The 20407-nt window shown below is 43.4% G+C and overlaps 1 protein-coding gene across 1 annotated transcript in view; it reads right to left on the bottom strand.

Moving 5' to 3' along the window:
* Positions 1–20407, bottom strand: part of LOC121281450 (semaphorin-4B-like) — a 108883-nt gene that overhangs the window by 72734 nt on the left and 15742 nt on the right. Inside the window, exon 2 of the mRNA XM_041194396.1 lies at positions 3268–3425. Within this exon, the coding sequence (XP_041050330.1) occupies positions 3268–3425 (158 nt within the window). The remainder of the gene's footprint in view (positions 1–3267; positions 3426–20407) is intronic.

Here is a 20407-nt window from a genome sequence, read left to right as displayed (position 1 = left end):
TGCTTCAATAATGGATTCTAGCAATTTCCTTATGTCAGATGTTAGGCTAAATGGCCTATAGTTTACTGCTTTCTGTCTCCTTCCTTTCTTGGATAAAGGTGTTACCTCTGCTATTTTCTAATCTGCTGGGACCCTTCCAGAATCTAAGAAATTTTGGAACATTATGACTAATGCCTGTAATATCTCTGCAGCCATTTCTTTTAAGGTCCTAAGATGCAGATCTTTTGGTCCTGGAGACTTGTCAGCCTTTAGATCTAATAGTTTTCCCAGCACCTTCTCTCTAGTGATGGTGATTGTTTTAAGTTCCTCCCTCCTTTTCACCTCTTAACGTTCAAATATTTTTGGGAAATTTTAGTGAAGACAGACACAAAATACCTGTTCAACACCTCTGCCATTTCCTTGTTTGCCATTATCAATTCCCCAGACTCACTCTCTAGAGGACCAACCCTAGTTTTTGGTACTCTTTTCCTATTTAAGTACTTGCTGAAGAAACTCTTACTACCTGTTTTTATATTACTAGTTAGCTTTCTCTCATACTCTATTTTCTCCTTCTCTTTTTAGTCATTCTTTGCTAGTTCTTAAAATCTGTCTAATCTTCTTTGCAGATTTGTACAGTATGTCTTTCACTTTGATACAATCCTTAACTTCTGTATTTAGCCACGGATGATACATCCTTCTCAAAGAGCCTTTCCTTCTCACTGGGATAAATCTTTGCTGACCATTATCAAGTATCTCCTTAAAAGTCTGTCACTGCATCTCTAATTTCCTACCTTTTAATCTAGTTTTCCAGTTCACCTTAGCTAACCCTGCCTTCATACCCTTACAGTTACCTCTATTTAGGTTTAAAATACTAGTCTTAGACCCATACTTCTCTCCTTCAAACTGATTATGAAATCCTATCATGTTATGATCCCTGTTGCCTAGAGGATCATTTACCATGAGGTCATTAGTTAATCCTGTCACATTGCATATTACCAGTTCTAGAATAGCCTGCTCCCTGGCTGGCTATAGAATGTATTGCTCTAAGAAACTGTCCTGAATACACACTATTGCTGGAATTTTCCACTCCGGTTTGTGGCAGGCATCATAGCGGGCAGGAATGGAAAATATTGGGAGATCGCAAAAATCAGTTTCACGTCATCGTAAAACCTGTTTGCAATTGTCCATTCCAATGACGGACCATGGTTCCAGCCTCAGCACATTGGGAAGCTAATTTCAATACATTAGAATCTCATTATAAGCCCTGCTCGCTGGGATCATCCCCCCACACTGAATCATGATCTCATGAATCACACCGTCGTGTTTCACAATGGAACATAAGCGACATGCACCTGGCGACCTGCATTTCGCTCGGGACTTCAAGGCTTCTTTGTCTACCTTACGTCAGGCAACAATCGCATTCATTAGCACCAGGCTTTGCACTCAGCACCACATCACTTTTCAGGGAAGTCTCTACCTACTAGACCAGCGGTAAGGTGCAGGTGGCATTTCAATGACTGCAGGGCTAGTGCTTGCTTGAAGTGGCCTCAGGTAAGGAAAGAGGCTGCAGGGCGAGGGCTGTACTGGGGTAGGACAGTATCCCAAGGTGTGTGGGGTGGGCACATGTTGATCTGGGCAAGTGGCTTCAAGATGTGAGAGCTGAGGACTGGGCCTCTAGAACAAATGAGGCCAGATGGAAATGTGAGGGTGGGTGTGAGAGAATCAGTGGTGGCAGTGAGTGAGATGCCAGTGAATGTGTGATGGGTTTGTGAGTGTATGAGTTTATAGTGATGAGATGGTTGACTTACCCTGACAGCACGGATGAGATCATTGATCCTCTTTCTGCACTGGATGACTAACCACTTCTGTGCAACATTGGCACTGACCACCACTGCCACCGTCTCCCAAGCCAGAATGGTGAGTTTGCTGGACGTCCTGTGGCCAGAGCGGAGATACAGAACATCATGGCAGGCCTCCAGAAGGCGGTTTGGGGATGAGATGCTGAAGCCTTACTGGCTTTCAGGGCCATGTCTTCACTGGAGCTGTCCTGGGCTGCAAGCATTGAGAACTGTGTGCACAGCTGTAGTTTAGATATGGCACCAGGAGTGAGGAAACAGCGAGGTAACGGGGTGGTGGGCGATTCAGAGGCTGCCCGCCAGTGATATGGTATATTTCCTGTGGCTACATAATTAATGAGGCAGGAAGCCGATGATTGCGGCAGGTAGGAAAAATGTCTTTTTTCATGCCCGCCACCACACAGTGCAATTCAGGGAAAATTCCACCTACTATAAAGTCACTTTTCAGGCTACATTTACTAATCTGATTCGCCCAATCTACATATAGATTAAAGTCACCCATGATTATTGCAGTGCTTTTCTTCCATGCCCCATTTATTTCTTCTTGTCCTACTGTTAAACTACTGTTTGGTGGCCTATAAACTATTCCCACAAGTGACCTCTTACCTTTCCTATTTCTTACCTCTACTCAAGCTGATTCTACAACTTGCTTTTCTGAGCCAAGGTCACCTCTCACTATGTCCTAATGTATCCTTAATTAACAAAGCCACCCCACCAGCTTTTTCTAGCTTCCTGCCTCTTGAAAATGTGGAACACCCTTCAATATTCAGGTCCCAGCTTTGGTCTCCCTGCATCTATGTCTCTGTAATGGCTATCAGATCATATATCTTTATTTCTACGTGTGCTAACAATTCATCCATTTTGTTGCAAATGCTGTGTGCATTCAGATATAGAGCCTTTAACTCTGTCTTGTTATCATTCTTGCAATCTCTGGTCTTATCTGCTGGTGGACTCTTAAGTCTTAACGTTCTGTCACTTCCTGCCATACTCTGGCTAGCATTACCCAAATTGCTACACTGCTCTATTACCCAATTGTTTCCCCTTAATTTACCTCATCTCCTCTCCCATGATCCTTACCCCCCTACCCCCAACTATTTTGATTAAAGTCCTCTCTACTGCCCTAGTTATACAACTCACTAGAATACTGATCCCAGCACAGTTCAGGTGAAAACCATCCCAACGGTATAGCTCCCACTTTCCCCAGTACTGGTGCTAGTCCCTGTGAATCAAAACCCATTTCTCCCACACCAGTCTTTGAGTCATGCATTCATCTCTCTAATTTTATTTACCCTACGCAAATTTGCTCATAGCTCAAGTTCTGCTTTATAATTTAGCTAATTTACTGACCTCACAATTGACCAGAATTTCGATAAGCGTGGAACCCCTTCCATTCCAGCAGATACAAGATGATCAAGAACCACAGCTTACTCACCACAGTCTTAAGCTCTTGGGTCACTGCGGCAAGGCTAAGAGCAAACACAGTGCCTCTGGCTCCCACATACAGCGTGTTCTTCCTACTTCCCAGCAGGAAAGTCGTGTAATCAGATACTTGCTCCTTGGAGAAACTCCGGATTATGGGTACATGGAGGTCTGCAGTACAAAGAAGGTTTTGAGAATAATTCCTTTCCTGTAAAACATGTTTAATTAAAAGTACCAAGAGAGTTACCCTTCAGCTAGTGCTGCTGAATCTGGTCTGGCATTTTAATGCTACTGCATTAAAATTACATTGAAAATCTCTTAAATGTGAAACTATGAACAACTGAAGAATGCTGTTGCATTGAACGCAATAAAATAAGTTTAGACAAAAACACACATACCCTTTATCCATGTTACCCATTTACACACACACACACATTTCCTCTGTACTACAACAGATGGAGGAACATCTGTATGTCTGTAATTACAGTAGGTTGAGGGTCCATGTGTAATTATAGGCATGCACTTTCCATACTACACACAGTAAGTAACTAACTGGATTCAATGATAGCAGTCAACAGGGTGACAATTTGGGCTCACCCTACCTGTGTACCTTAATGTCCTGGGCTGTCTGTGGGATCAGCATAATGAGTTAAAACAGCTTTCAACTTTGCTGAACAAGGATGCTTTGTGAAACAGGATGAAGGCAAGGTTGATGGACTTGTGAAGGTCATTTATTCATTTCTTGAGGGTCTGGAGGGGATGTTGTTCTGGTCACAGGCAATGACACATGGTTGCATTCTACTCAGATCAGGAGAAATAACAATGAAAGCCACTTAACTTTAACTGGTTATTATTAATTATTAACTACCGGAGAATGCTAGTGCATTGAATACAGTAAAAGAAGTTTAGACACACACACATCCACTTTATGTCTAGATGGTCTGGGTAGATCTTGTTCTGGTCACTAAGTTTATGGTAATAAAGTGATTGAACACATAGAACCTAGGAGCAGGAGTAGGCCATTCAGCCCCTCGAGCTTACTCCACCATTCAATATGACCAGGCTGATCCTCTCTCTCAATGCCATATTCCCACTTTCTCTCCATATCCTTTGATGCCCCTAATGTCCAAAAATTTATCAATTTCTTTCTTGAATATACTCAGTGGCCCGGTCTCCACAACCTTCTGTGTAGAGAATTCCACAAGTTGACCACCCTCTGAATGAAGAAATTTGTCCTTATCTCAGTCCTAAATGGCCTGCGCCATATCCTGAGATTGTGGCCCCTGGATCTAGATTCCCCAACTAGGGGAAATATCCTCCCTGCATCTAGTATGCCTAGCCCTGTTAGAATTTTATACGTTTCAATCAGATCCCTTCTCATTCTTCTAAACTCGAGTGAATACAAGCCCAGTCAAACCAATCTCTCCTCATACGACAGTGCTGCCGTCCCCGGTATCAGCCTAGTGAACCTTCGCTGCACTCCCTCAATAGCAGGTATATCCATTCTTAGGTAGGGAGGCCAAAACTGCATGCAATGCTCAAGGTGTGGTCTCACCAAAGCCCTGTATAACTACTACTTCTGAACTCAAAACCTCTTGCAATGAAGGCCAACATACCATTTGCCTTCCTAATTGCTTGCTGCATCTGCCTATTTACTTTCATTGACTGGTGTACAAGGACACCCAGATCCCATTGTACATCCACATTTTCCAATATATTACCACTTAAATAATACTCCACCTTTCTGTTTTTCACACCAAAGTGTATAACTTCACAGTTATCCACATTATACTGCATCTACCATGTGCTTGCCCAAACACACAACTTGTCTAAATCGCCCTGAAGCCTCTTTGCATTCTCCTCACAACCCCATCCAGTTTTGACTCAACAGCAAACTTGGAAATATTGTATCTGGTTCCCTCAACCAAGTCATTTATATATATTGTGAATTGCTGGGGCCCAAGCACTGATCCCTGTGGTACACCACTAGTCACTGCCTGCCACCCAGAAAAAGAAACATTTATTCCCACTCTCCGTTTCTGATCTGTCAACCAATTCTCAATCCATGCCAGTATAGTACCCCCAATCCCATGTGCTTTAATTTTGCCCAATAGCGTCTTATGTGGGACCTTATCAAAAGCCTTCTTGAAATCCAATACACCACATCCACTGGTTCTCCCTTATCTATCATACTAGTTACATCCTCAAAAAACTCCAGTAGATTAGTTAATTGTGATTTCCCTTTCATAAACCCATGCTGACTTTGTCTATTCCCATTAATGCTTTCTAAGTGTTCTGTCATCACGTCTTTTATAACAGACTCTAGCATTTTCCTCACTACTGATGTTAAGCTAACTGGTCTGTAATTCTGTTTTTTCTCTCCCTGCTTTTTTAAATAGTGGGGTTACATTTGCCACCCTCCATTCTGTAGGAACTGCTCCAGAGTCTATAGAATTTTGGAAGATGACCACCAATGCATCCAATATTTCCAGGGCCACTTCCTTAAGCACTCTGGGATGTAGATTATCAGGCCCTGGGGATTTTTCAGCCTTCAACCCCATTAATTTCTCCAGCACCATTTTTTTTACTAATACTGATTTCTTCAATTCCTCCCTCTCACTAGACCTTTGGTTCTCTAACATTTCTGGGAAATTATTTGTGTCCTCTGTTGTAAAGATAGAACCAAAATGAGTGTTCAATTCTTCTGCCCTTTCTTTGTTCCCCATTATAATTTCCCCCGTTTCTGATTGTAAGGGACCTATATTTATCTTCGCTAATCTTTTTCTCTTCACATATTTATAGAAGCTTTTACAGTCAGTTTTTATGTTCCCTGCAAGTTTACTCTCATATTCAATTTTCCCCTTCTTGAAGAACTTAAGTGGACCGTGTAACTATGGTAATAGCACCATTGCAAGAGGTTGAAAATGGACTAAGTACATTTCTTGTCTGCATGTTAATCTGAAGCAATTTTTATGTGTCTTTTGATGTGTTGCGATGTAACATTAGTAGCATGAAATGTAAAACTGGTATCAAAGTTTTGAGTAAATCACTGTTTTCTGTAGTGAGGCTGGGATCATGTACCTGAATTCTTAGAGTGATTCAGAACTTAATAATAAAGAATCATATAATCATGGTAGAATCATCTGGTACTTAACTGAGTGTTCATGTTGGATTGTGTAAGATGTGTGTTGGCATCAAATAGGTTCTGTTTAATGAATTTTAAATGCCCAGTACTTGAAGGTAATAAGGTGAACAGATGTTGGGTGCTGTGTTGTTAATTATACTCAGTTGTATATCAGCCAGCATTGGCTGTCTCCTTCTGTGCTTAGCGGGCATTGCGGGGACTGGGGTGCTTTATAGACAACACTGCCATCCCCCCCCCCCCCATCCCCCACTAATCACCTTTTGGTTTAATGTTTGTTAGTTTCCCTTAACATTTGACTTTCTGTTTGCAGTGCCCCTTTAAGGGCTGCATCTTATTTTGTCCCTCATTTAGTTGAATTGGTTTCATTAAAAGAAGATCACTGGCTGTCCCTTTCGTGCTCACTGGTCACTGTGGACACTGGGGTGTTTTATAGACCCCTTTGATCACATTTTGGTTTAATGTTTGTAAGTTTCCTTTAATATTTGACTTTCTGTTTACAGTGTCCCTGTAAGGCGCTGCATCTTATTTTGTCCTTAGTTTTTCTTAATTTAGTTTAGTTGGTTCCATCAAAAGAAAAGCACTGGCGGTCTGGTGTGTTAGAGGGAATAAGTTTGCTCTGTAGTGGGCAATAAAGATTCTCTACCTAAGCATCCTAGTCTCTTGTATCCTTCACATCCAGGCTTGGGAGTTAGCCAACAAAATGCTCATTAAGATCTGTTTCTGCGGTTGTCACAACTGATGCCTGTGTCCTCTGCTGTTTAAAGTACCAAAAAAAAACAGGAAAGCAGTTCCAACAAATAGAACCCATTTAAGATTCTTTGGTTACTGTTCCTATTACTAGTGTGAGTAGAGAATGCCATTCATACAATGGATAGGTTTTTATTTCCTGTAACAGCAGTTATTCTAACCCACAGCCATACATCCTCAGTATGTAGTAGCTGTCATTGTAATTGCGGCACATATATCCAGTATGTTATAGAAGACACATTCTTGCAAGAATATTGAACTGTCATTGACATCAGACAAGCTTGGGTTCAAGTTGAACTTTTGCCTACATCTTGTGTATCATACACCATTGTAGTTTTACACTGAAGAATTTTAAGAGACAATATGTAATGGAAAGTGTCAGATTTTTCTTTGGATGTCTGTCAAGTCTGCTGCAGCCCATCTGAAATACATTTGCAGCAGGCAAGATAACTGCACAGTTACTAGTGTAGTTCCTGGGAGGGGCAGCACATAGAATGTCCTGAGGGAACTGGATAGGAATCTAGCTCAGACAGGGAATACAGTTCTGATCTCCAATGGGACTCTGGGAAAAGCAGTCTATCTGAACTCCTGTTTAAACTTTGAATCCATTTCAGATGGAGAACATGTGGGACTTTGCGGCATAGTCAGTCAGTTCGAACATAGCTCTTAAATAACCAGGTTGCAGTCTCTTTATAACTACTTTTAGCTGCTCAGTTGTTGAACAAAGAGTTTGAAATTGCCTTTTCTGGTTTCAGTGAAATCGTAAAACTCTCAATTGCTCTGCCAGGGTAATGTTATGGGTGCGGATGCAACAGTCCATATGAAAGAAGTTTAAAGTTATGAAAAGACAGGACAAAGTGGATAGAAGCAGACTGTTTTCAGTAGTTGAGGGGTCTGGAATGAGAGCGTAGGTGTAAAATTAAATGCAGGAAATTTAGAACAGAGGGCATCAGAAAACTTTTCATGCAGAATCAGAAGCTATAAAACTCTTTTCCATATGGTTGAGGCAGAAATTATATCAATGTTCCATATTAGCTTGGAGAAGTGGATGAAGGAAAGAGTATATAGGGATATTTGAATATAGGGAATGCAATTAGAGCTAGTTGCTTGCATAGTGAGTAAGTGCAACTACAGACTGGTCGGACATAATGGCCTGACAACCTGTTAGAATTTCTATGTGTGTTTATAAGGATCCCCAAGACAAAGGACACTAAATTAGTCAGGATCTTGTTCTCAACTGTAATGCCTAATGGGCTTGGGATGAGGATAGGAATAGGCTTAGCTGTGAAGATCCCCAGAGTTGAAAAGCCCAGCAATCATCATACAGTTGATTCACACAAGGTACCAAGACATTGCTGCTTTGTGACCATACCCCAGTCTGACTCACTGCCTTCAATAAAGTGGTTGGAAATCTAGAGAGCTATGCTAGACACCAGGGCCGGGATTTTGTGCGAAGACATGATTCTTGCCCACTGGTCAGAGAACCGGTGGGAAACTCCTTTCAGTTCCATGGGGGACACCTGATGGAATCAAGTGCCCTTAAAGCCACTTAATTAGCTGCTGTTGGGCCTTCCCTGCGATTGAGGTCCATGGCAGCAGAAGTACTGCCTGATGAGAGATGCTGGCCGATAAGAGGCCAGCAGCCTGTTATTGCCCCCAGCGCCAGGGAAGTGCTGACTGCCGTCGTCACAGCACCCAACCAAGGCACAGGATTGTGGAGGGACCTCAGAACACAGCTGAGTGAAAGCAGGATGGGGGTCATGGAGTGGGGGTCACGGGAGGGGAATTGGGGGGTCGGAGGCAAGGGCTGGGGGGGGGTGCTGTTATCGGCAGCTACTCCCCTACCCGATACCAGGTCCCTCAATGAGGCACAGAATGCCTGACCACAAGGGAACAACACCCCCACCCCCCACCCCACTCCAATCCTGTTTCCGAAGGCTGCTGGAAAACCCAACAGGTTTTGCTGGGCGGCCTTCTGCAGGCGCAGGAGAACAATGTGACCTCCAATTGACCCCTGAGTCACCGCTAAGTTACGATGGGCTCAAGATTAATGGGTGCCATCAGCCAGGAATCCCACGTCCCTTCCACCCTCCAACTTCATTGGGGAGCTTTTCCTGCCACCCAACGACTAATGAGGAGCCTCTCCCATGATTAAGTGGGCCCAACCACTGTGGTTCCCTCTGCGATGGGCTGCATTGAGCCCTTGCTGTTTCTAGATAATAGGGTCTCATGAGGAGTATAAAGTGCTAAAGCCGACACCATGTAACTAGCAATTTTTCTCTCTTTGCAATATATTATGGTTAACACACCCATTTGGTGGGGGGTGGGGGGGGAAGATTCCGTTCCTGCAAGATGTTGCGAAGGGCAAAATAGCAATTGGCAAACACAGTTTATAATGGGACTGAATTCGATATGTTCCTGCCATCCAGCATTTTTACATTAATGGAGTCAATAAAAACTTTTTTTTTGGATTAAATTGAAGACAATTTTGAAGAAATTGTTTGTCAACACAAGAAAACAAAAACAAGTTACAACTTTCCAATTACAGAATACAGTACATACCTGTCGTACAACTTTCAGTCCGCAAGAATGACCCAAACCTCCCTGTCGCTTGCCATTTTAACACTCCACCCTGCTCTCTTGCCCACATGTCTGTCCTTGGCTTGCTGCATTGTTCCAGTGAAGCCCAACGCAAACTGGAGGAACAACACCTCATCTTCCGACTAGGCACTTTACAGCCTTCTGGACTGAATATTGAATTCAACAACTTTAGGTCTTGAGCTCCCTCCTCCATCCTCACCCCCTTTCTGTTTTTTCCCCCTTCCTTTTGTTTTTTCCAATAAATTATATAGATTTTTCTTTTCCCACCTATTTCCATTATTTTTAAATATTTTTAAATCTTTTATGCTCCCCCCACCCCCACTAGAGCTATACCTTGAGTGCCCTACCATCCATTCTTAATTAGCACATTCGTTTAGATAATATCACCAACTTTAACACCTATGTGTTCTTTTGTTCTGTTGTCTGTGACATCTTTTGATGATCTGCTTCTATCACTGCGTTTGTCCCTACAACCACACCACCCCCCTCCACTTGTTTCCCCCCCCCCCATCCCACACACACACCTTAAACCAGCTTATATTTCACCCCTTCCTTGGATTCACCCAGTGCTGTTGAAGGGTCATGAGGACTCGAAACGTCAACTCTTTTCTTCTCCGCCGATGCTGCCAGACCTGCTGAGTTTTTCCAGGTAATTCTGTTTTTGTTTTTACAATTCACAGTACTGTACATTACTGCAAATGCACCTGCAGACTGCACATGTGTTGTAAAGGGACATTTGCAGTGTGCACTTTCTTCGTGGTAAAAAGGACAAATAGCAATTTTTAAAATAGTTTCTGAAGAACTTTTAAAGTAACTTCTATACTAACTTTCAGGACCATGTGCAGAAACTTTAAATGTTCGCTTGTGTAGGTGCTGTTTAGTTTGTGAGCAGTATTTTAATGGCTGGAGGGCAAGGGATTGGTAACACTTTGAGTTTCAATTTTTCTAAGTGTGCAGTGACACCAGTGCTTTAAGAGGGTGCAAAAATGTGATATTTACCACCTGTTAAGCAGGTGTGTGCTGTTTAAATGTCACTGAACTTGTGGCATCTGGATTGTTATATTTTTAATCGCGGATGAGTGACTTTTCAGGGGCGTGAACTACAGTTGGATACACAGAGTTATGCGGGTAAAAAAAATCACGATGGGGGAGTGTGAACGGCAGAAGTTGACTGTAATAGTGAGGAGGGGAGGGGAGAACAGAGGGGAGGGGGAGGGGAGGAGGGAAGAGGAGGGGAGGGGAGAGGGGAGGGAGGGGTGAGGGGGAGGGGAGGGATGAGGGAGGGGAGGGGAGAGTGGGAGGAGGGAGGGGAGGGTAGGGAGGATGGGGGAGGGTGGAGAAGGAGTGGGGGCAGGAGGCTGGGAAGGGGGGTAGGGAGGGTAGTGGGGGAGGACAGGGTGTGGGACAATGTATGGTGTGAATTGGGGTAAGGGGTAGAGAGGGGAGGGGTGTGGGGAAGGGGGAGTAGAGAGGAGGGGAGATGCAGGTGAGGAAGGGGTGGGGGAGGGGAGGGGTGAAGGGTGGAAGGGGTGGAGTGGAGGAAGGGGAAAGGGAGGGAGGATAGGGGAGGGGAGAGGAGGGGGAAGGAAGGGGAAGAGGAGCACGAGAGGGTGGAGGAGGGACAAGAGGAGGTCAGGAGGGGAGAGGGGAAGGATGAAGGGAAGGGAGGGATGAGTGATTGGAAGGTGAGGGGAGGGGGAGTGGCGGTGTGATACTAGGAAGTCTGTTACCCTGAACAGCTGTCTCAAAAATATACCAACTTGTGAAGAAAGACTAACTTATTCTTCCACCACAAGCACTTATTGCAAGTAACATGGCAGAAGCAAAGTTCAATAGCGTAGAAGAAGGCCCTTTGGCCCATTGAGTTTGTGCCAGTCAAACAAGTACCTAACTATTCTAATCCCATTTTCCAGCACTAGACCCATAGCCTTGTATGCCATGGCATTGCAAGTGCATATCCAAATACTTTTTAAATGTTATGAGGGTTTCTGTCTCTACCACCCTTTCAGGCAGTGAGTTCCAGATTCCCACCACCCTCTGGGTGAAAAAAATCTTCCTCACATTCCCTCTAAACCTCCTGCCCTTTACCTTAAATCTATGCCCCCTGGTTATTGATCCCTCCACCAAGGGGAAAAGTTCCTTCCTGTCTACCCTATCTATGACCCTCATAATTTTATACACCTCAATCATGTCCCCCCTCAATCTCCTCTGCTCCAAGGGAAATAACCCTAGTCTATCCAATCTCTCCTCATAACTAAATCTATCCAGCCCAGGCAACATCCTGGTAAATCTCCTCTGCAATCACACCCTTCCCATAATGTGGATTCCAGAACTGCACGCAATACTCTAGCTGTGGTCTAACTAGCATTTTATACAGTTCCAGCAGAACTTCCCTGCTCTTATATTCTATGCCTTGGCTAATAAAGGTAAGTATCCCATATGCCTTCTTAACCACCTTATCTACCCATCCCACTACCTTAAGGAACCAGTGGATATGCACATCAAGGTTCCTCTGATCCTCAGTATTTCCCAGGGTCCCACCATTCATCGTGTATACCCGTGCCTTGTTTGTCCTGCCTAAGTGCATCACCTCCCACTTGTCCATATTAAATTCTATTTGCCACTGATCAGCCCATCTGACCAGCCCATCTATATCCTCCTGTAATCTAAGGCTATCCTCCTTACTATTTACCACCCCACCAATTTTCGTGTCATCCACAAACTTACTGATCAACCCTCCTACATTTAAGTCTAATTCATTTTTATATACCACAAAAAGCAAGGGACCCAACACCGATCCCTGTGGAACCCCACTGGACACAGGCATCCAGTCACAAAAACATCCCTTGACCATCACCCTCTGCTTCCTATCTGGATCCAATTTGCCTTGGATCCCAAGGGCTCTTACCTTCGTTATCAGTCTCCCATGCAGGACCTTGTAAAAAGCCTTGCTGAAATCCTAGTAAACTACATCAAATGCATTGCCCTCATCTACACACCTGGTCACCTCTTTGAAAAGTTCAATCAAATCGGTCAAACATGACCTCCCCTTAACAAAACTATGCTGACTGTCCTTAATTAATCCCTGCCTCCTCAAGTGAAGGTTAATTCTGTCCCTCAGAATTGCTTCCAATAGTTTCCCCACCACTGAGGTTAGACTGACTGGCCTGTAGTTCCCTAATTTATCCCTTCTTCCCTTCTTGAATAACGGTACCACAGTGGCTGTCCTCCAATCCTCTGGCACCTCTCCTGTGGCCAGAGAGGTATTGAAAATTATTGCCAGTGACCCTGCTATCTCCTCCTTTGCCTCACTCAACAGCCTGGGATACATTTCGTCTGGGGCTGGAGATATATCTACTTTTAAGCCTGCCAGACCACTTAGAAGCTCCTCCCTTTCTATGCAAATTTCTTTAATCATATCACAGTCCTTCTGACTGATTTCCATACCTAAGTCGTCCCTCTCACTTGTGAACATTGACACAAAGTATTAATTTAGAACCCTACCTACGTCTTCCAGCTCCACACACAAATTACCACTATGGTCCTCAATGGGCCCTACTCTTTCTCCAGTTATCCTCTTACTCTTAATGTACTTGTAAAATAACTTTGGATTTTCCTTTATTTTACCTGCAAATGTTTTTTCATGCCCCCTTTTTGCTCTTGTAATTTCCTTTTTAAGTTCCCCCCTACACATTCTATACTCCTCTAGGGCTTCCGCTGTTTTGAGCCCTCGGTATCTGCCATAAGCCCCTCTTTTTCTCTTCATCCAATCTTATATATCCCTCGACATCCAAGGTTCTCTTGGTCCCACCCTTTGTCTTTATTGGAATATGTTGGCCCTGTACTCTCCCTATTTCCTTCTTGAATGAGTCCCACTGCTCACGCAGATTTACCTAAAAGTAGTTGCTCCCAGCCCACTCTGGCCAAATCATATCTCGTCTTTTTAAAAGCGGCCTTCTCCCAATTTAGAACTCTGATTTCTGGCCCATCCTTGTCCTTTTCCATAACAAACTTGAATCTAATGGAGTTATGATCACTATCTGCAAAATGCTCCCCTACTGATAACTCCACCACTTGCCCGGCTTCATTCCCTAAAATTAAGTCCAGGACCGCCCCCTCTCTTGTAGGTAGCAGAGGATGAACTTTAAGCTTTGATGACAGATTGCCATGTGTGAAGTTGTTTTGTCTCAATCGTCAAGAAGTGTACTGCTGCTAACAATTTAAGTTATGGAAAGTTGGAAGGACAGTGCAAAATCACAAGTTTTGACTATCCACTAATTTTCTCTGAGCCTGGACCATATCAGCAATGGAAGGCTGGAGCCAGTCACAAATAAAGCTACACAAATCAGTTCCCTGAACACAGAGTTTCTGATTTAAAAAGTTGCTGCCAAACTTTTACTTGGGGAGAGTTGGGGAAGGGATTTTAATGGATCTGGAGACTAAATTTTGTGTTTCAGTTCCAATTCACTCATGGAGGTTAAATAGAACCAGATTTGGACATTTTAAAAAATGAGATAATAACATTTTTATCCTCTAGAATTACAGGGTCTGTAATTCTAAGCAGTCCATCACTAACACAGTGGCCAACTACAGGGAAGGGAAATCCCCTTATAAGTCCGCAATGGGAGCAACTTTACCGTGTCTCTCCATGTAGATTCATCTTCAGCATCAGTTATTTATGGACCAAGACTACCGTAATGTACCTCCCTTACTGGTCTCAACTCCATGCCAGTGGGACAAACTTATATACATTCACATCCAATGTACTGCTGCCACAAGAAGGACAAGAGTAGCAATGTCATACCAGCTCCTATACTGCTCCAAGTCACACACCATTGTGATTTGGACATATTTCACCCTGCCTTCATTGTCCCTGGGTCAAAATCTTGGAAATTCCCTACACACAGGAGCACCATTGCCCCAAGCTCTGCAGCAGCTGCAAAAGGAGCCCCAGCACCACTATGGTAACTTATTAGGGTAATGTATTATTTTTCTGTAGAAGTATTCATATGGCATCCACGTTACATTTTTTTTTCTTTGTTAAACGTTTTACATCATCTGTTTACACAAAGCAAAAAGTACAGGAGCAAAGGAAGCTGACGAATTATAATTCAGCAATGAATTATATTTTACCGACTTTGAATCACTTCTGGGATTATCTTTTCTTCTGGGACTGACTTTACCTTATTCCAGGGAAAGCACTGGCACCAACCTGACCATGTCAAAAGTGGTAGAGGACCGTTCTAGTCATGTACCAAAGCAGGAACTTTGGGGACAAGAGGTCCGGCAGTAATTTACCGGCAGCAGCAACATTTCTGAAGCCAGAAAATGGCAAGTTGCTGATTCTGACCTATTACTCAGCAATCTTTCTCATTCTGATTTGCAATCGGCCTCTGCGTTTATTTTTGTAAATTTACCAAAATCAGCATGACTGATAAGAGGAAGTTCCTTCATACAATTTACATATACTTAATAACAGGAACGAAGGACACAGAAGTGCCTAATATACTGCAGTTGCCTGGGACAGTACTGTTTGCACCAGCAATCCCTCACACAATAGGTTTCCAGTCATGATTTGTGTACACAGTGAGCCCCATGAAAATTTTGAGACAATCCTGGTAATCCCAATCCTAAACACAGAAGGCCAGTGTCTGCCCCATAGAAAAATAGTCCTGTGAATTGTAGAATTCTGAAATAACATTACTATGCCACACACATTAAAATCTAGATAGTACTCTCGGAATACCATGTTTAGAGGCCAGTCCAAGATGGGCAAAAATTTTAACAACATTTCATACCAGTGAAGCCCTGCACATATTCCGTAAAGTAGGCAGATGATATTTTTGAAAATTGAGTCAGAATGATACAACTGTAACTGTACTACCAGTTCTGGGTGTTTAGGCGTTCGTGCCAATGTGAAAGGATTGCCAGGGAGGGATGTGCAGTGTGTTTAGATAAATACCTTACATTGTAGCTTGCAGCACTCAGATGATCTCTGATGTCATCTTGGGTAAATAAAGGTTTAGGGCAGTAGCCATTTTACACACCACATGGAACAAAGTGTCAGAAATGTAAAACTGGGATTGAATGGATTTTGACAGCCGTAAGAAAGCAAGCAGATGTGGAAAAATGCAGAGAATAACTAAAACTTCAGGTTAAGCTAAAAGCACAAAGCTGCGGATGCTGGAAATCCAAAACAAAAATAGAAATAAAAATACCTGGAAAAACTCAGCAGGTCTGGCAGCATCTGCGGAGAGGAACACAGTTAATGTTTTGATTCCGCATGTCTCTTCAACAGAACTAAGTAAAAATAGAAGAGGGGTGAAATATAAGCTGGTTTTAAGGGGGGGGGGGGCGGGCGGTGGCACAAGTACAGCTGGATAGAGGGCCAGTGATAGGTGGAGATAACCAAAAGATGTCATAGACAAAAGGACAAAGGTGTTGAAGGTGGTGATACTATCTAAGGAATGTGCTAATTAAGGGTAGAAAGCAGGACAAACAAGGTACAGATAGCCCTAGTGGGGGTGGGGCGGGGTGAAGGAATCGAAAAGGCTAAAAAGTAGAGATAAAACAATGGATGGAAATACATTTAAAAATAATGGAAATAGGTGAGAAAAGAAAAATCTATTTAAATTATTGGAAAAAAAAGGGGGGATCGGAAAGGGAGTGGGGACGGAGGAGAGAGTTCATGATCTAAAATTGTTGAACTCAATATTCAGTCCGGAAGGCTGTAAAGTGCCTAGTCGGAAGATGAGGTGCTGTTCCTCCAGTTTGCGTTGAGCTTCACTGGAACAATGCAGCAGGCCAAGGATGGACATGTGGGCAAGAGAGCAGGGTGGAGTGTTGAAATGGCAAGCGACTGGCACGTCTGGGTAATGCTTGTGGACAGACCGAAGGTGTTCTGCAAAGCGGTCACTCAGTCTGCATTTGGTTTCTCCAATGTAGAGGAAACCGCATTGGGAGCAACAAATGCAGTAGACTAAATTGAGGGAAGTGCAAGTGAAATGCTGCTTCACATGAAAGGAGTGTTTGGGCCCTTGGACAGTGAGGAGAGGGGAAATAAAGGGGCATGTGTTGCACCTTCTGCGGTTGCATGGGAAAGTGCCGTGGGAGGTGGTTGAGGTGTAGGGGGTGATGGAAGAGTGGACCAGGGTGTCCCAGAGGGAATGATCCCTGCGGAATGCCGCCGGGGGTGTGAAGGGAAGATGTGTTTGGTGGTGGCATCATGCTGGAGTTGGCGGAAATGGCGGAGGATGATCCTTTGAATGCGGAGGCTGGTGGTGTGATAAGTGAGGACAAGGGGGACCTATCATGTTTCTGGGAGGGAGAGGAAGGTGTGAGGGCGGATGCGCGGGAGATGGGCCGGACACGGTTGAGGGACCTGTCAACCACCGTGAGTGGAAAACCTCAGTTAAGGAAGAAGGAAAACATGTCAGAGGAACTGTTTTTGAAAGTGGCATCATCAGAACAGATGCGACGGAGTGGGAGTCGGTAGGCTTGTAATGGATATTGGTGGACAGTCTATCACCAGAAATTGAGACAGAGAGGTCAAGGAAGGGAAGGGAAGTGTCAGAGATGAACCATGTGAAAATGATGGAGGGGTGGAAATCCGAAGCAAAATTAATAAATTTTTCCAGGTCCAGACGAGAGCATGAAGCAGCACCGAAGTAATCATCGACGTACGGGAAAAAGAGTTGTGGGAGGGGGCCGGAATAGGACCGGAACAAGGAATGTTCTACATACGCCATAAAGAGACAGGCATAGCTGTGGACCATGCGGATACCCATAGCCACACCTTTTATTTGGAAGAAGTGAGAGGAGTTTAAGGAGAAATTGTTCAGTGTGAGAACAAGTTCAGCCAGATGGAGGAGAACTCGTCCTGCTTTCTACCCTTAATGTCACCTACTAGCACATTTCTTAGCTAATATCACCACCTTCAACACCTCTTTGTCCTTTTGTCTATGACATCTTTTGGTTATCTCCACCTATCACTGGCTCTCTATCCAACTCTACTTGTCCCACCCCCCCCCCTTTAAACCAGCTTATATTTCACCTCTTTTCTATTTTTCCTTAGTTCTGTTGAAGAGTCATATGGACTCGAAACGTCAACTGTGTTCCTCTCCACAGATGCTGCCAGACCTGCTGAGTTTTTCCAGGTATTTTTATTTTTATTGTTGTTTTAAAACTTCAGGCTGCAACTTTGTACAGGATATTGACAGCTGGGTGAGTCATTATGGCATTGAATATTTCAATACCTGCACCTATGGATACGGAGGGAGATTTGAGATGGAATTGGCAATTCTTCCAGTCTCATTATGTTGAACAAGAAACCTGAACAAATAAAAGCAGCAAATCTGTTATCAATGATGGGGAAGAAGTGCTACAAGCTGCATTGCACTCTAGACTCACTGAGGATTGGAAAAGCAAGATGGGTGTGAAATTTTGGAGGCCTTGAAGACTCACTTTGAACATTCTACTCTTGTTATTTATAAATGCTATGTACTTAACACTGGAACTCGGGAAGAGAGGGGGAATATTGATCAGAGAGGGGGAATATTGATCAGTATGTGATTACACCGAGAGATCCAGCTGAATCTTGTGAGTTCGGGCAACTGAAGGATGATCTCATCACAGATAGGACCATCTTAGAACAAGAGATCCTGCCATGAGAGCATATCTGCCTAGAGAAGAGAAACTTACTCTTAAGAAAGCTATCATTGTGTGTAGAAGCTCTGAGATAGATAATCAATAACCGTTATCGATGGGAGAACTAACACCTTTTCACAGTATGCTGAAAGGCAGTCCAAGACTTCCCAGCATGAGTCAATGATTAAAAAGGACAACTTAAGGGAGGACCAGCAGAAAGATTAAGGCCAGAGTACTTGATGTAAGTACTGTGGGGATGCCACAAGATGGAAAAAGAAGCATGTTCAGCATTGCGAAGGCAGTGCTCTAACTGCAAGAAGTTGACTCACTTTGCATGCAAGTATTTTGCTGAAAAGAAGAAAAGCAAGCCGATAAAGATAGTTGCTGGAGAGATGTTGGACGATAGTTCTGACAAATCACTCTACACCCTAGAACAGCCTGGCGTCATCAAGTCTTGAGGTTAAAAATGGTTTGTAACTATTAGAATGATGATTGCAGTAGGATAGCATCAAGTTTATGTGCAACTGGTAATATGTGCAACATCATGAGCTTCGCAGACCTATGTGAAGTTGCTCAAGATGATAACACAAAAATGAAGAAGTTGAAGGTAAAGTTGACATTCTATATGGCAGGATGCTCACCCCAACAGGACAAACTAAGCCGGGAATCCAATACAACAAGAAAAAAGATCTTCAGTTCCAAATAGTGGGCACTAAACAAAATCCCCTCATCTCAGCTAAAGCAAGTCAAAAGCTTGGACTGGTAACCCTTCACATACTAGAAGAGACCACAGTGTTTTGCATGATCCCAACCATTGACTGCTAAACAGATCCTGACAGGCAAGGATCTTGCTCAGATCAAGCAAACTACACAAGATACAACTCTTTAAATGCTACAGGACGTTGTGATGAAAGGATGGCCTGAACCATCAAGGACACACCAGTAAGAGTATTGGGCATTCAGAAATGAAGTGATCGCACAAAATGGCATCTTGTACATGGGAACTAGGGTCATGATCCCTAAAGAGATGAGAAAAGAGATGCTGAAGTGGATCCATGCAAGTCACCAAAGAATCGAGTCTAGTCTGAGGAAGGCAAGAGAAGTGTTTTACTGAAAAAAATACTTCATTGCAATATTTAAACCAGTTGGATTTTGATAAACATAAGCAACGGGAGATTAAGGACCACATTAGCCAATAGAGTGTTTGTAATGAATACCAAGGTAAGTAAGCTAAAGAGTCACTCATGACTCATGACATCCCAGAAAGACCATGGATGAAGCTTGGAGTAGACCTCTTCACCTTCATCGTCGACTACTATTCAGACCACTTCGAGTTAGACCAGCTAACATTAATGACTACCAGTGAGATGGTAGAACACCTGAAAGCACAACAGTCTTTATAGCATTCTCAACACTATCATGAGCGACAACGTGAATGCATCTCAATTCAGATACTTCATGAATGATTGGGGAATTCAGCACTACACATAATCTCCACATTATCCCCAGTCAAATGGAAAGACAGAGACAGCTGAAAAAAATTGCCAAAAGAATCATCAAAAAATTGAGTAGATCCAGCGCAGATGTATACAAGGCAACCCTGGGGTGGAGAAACAACCTACTGAAGGCATGGAAAGTAGTCCAGTTCAGCAACTAATGCCATGCTGCACCCAGATTACTCTACAAATAGCTAAAACATTTGCTGAAGCCAGAAGTAGTAACAGGAAGAATGATATGATCAAAGTGATATGACAGCCAAATTTCACTTTGATAAAGCTATCAAATTATTGCCAGAGCTGAGAGCTGGAGCCAGTCAGAGTGCAAACAGTCAACAAAAGTCAGCCCACTTGGCAATTTGTGCACCTATGTAGAGAAACTGTCACCTCAATCGTACACAGTAAAAGTGGATGACCAGATGTATCGTCACAACCACAGACAGCTACAAGCAACGAAAGAAGCTGCTCCGTCACAGCACACAGATGAGGCAGATCTGATTTCACCAACTGAGGAATGA

Source organism: Carcharodon carcharias, chromosome 8, assembly GCF_017639515.1.
Source record: "Carcharodon carcharias isolate sCarCar2 chromosome 8, sCarCar2.pri, whole genome shotgun sequence".
Taxonomy (NCBI): domain Eukaryota; kingdom Metazoa; phylum Chordata; class Chondrichthyes; order Lamniformes; family Lamnidae; genus Carcharodon; species Carcharodon carcharias.
The sequence above is the reverse complement of the archived record's forward strand: the minus strand, read 5'-3'. Positions and strand labels throughout refer to the sequence as shown.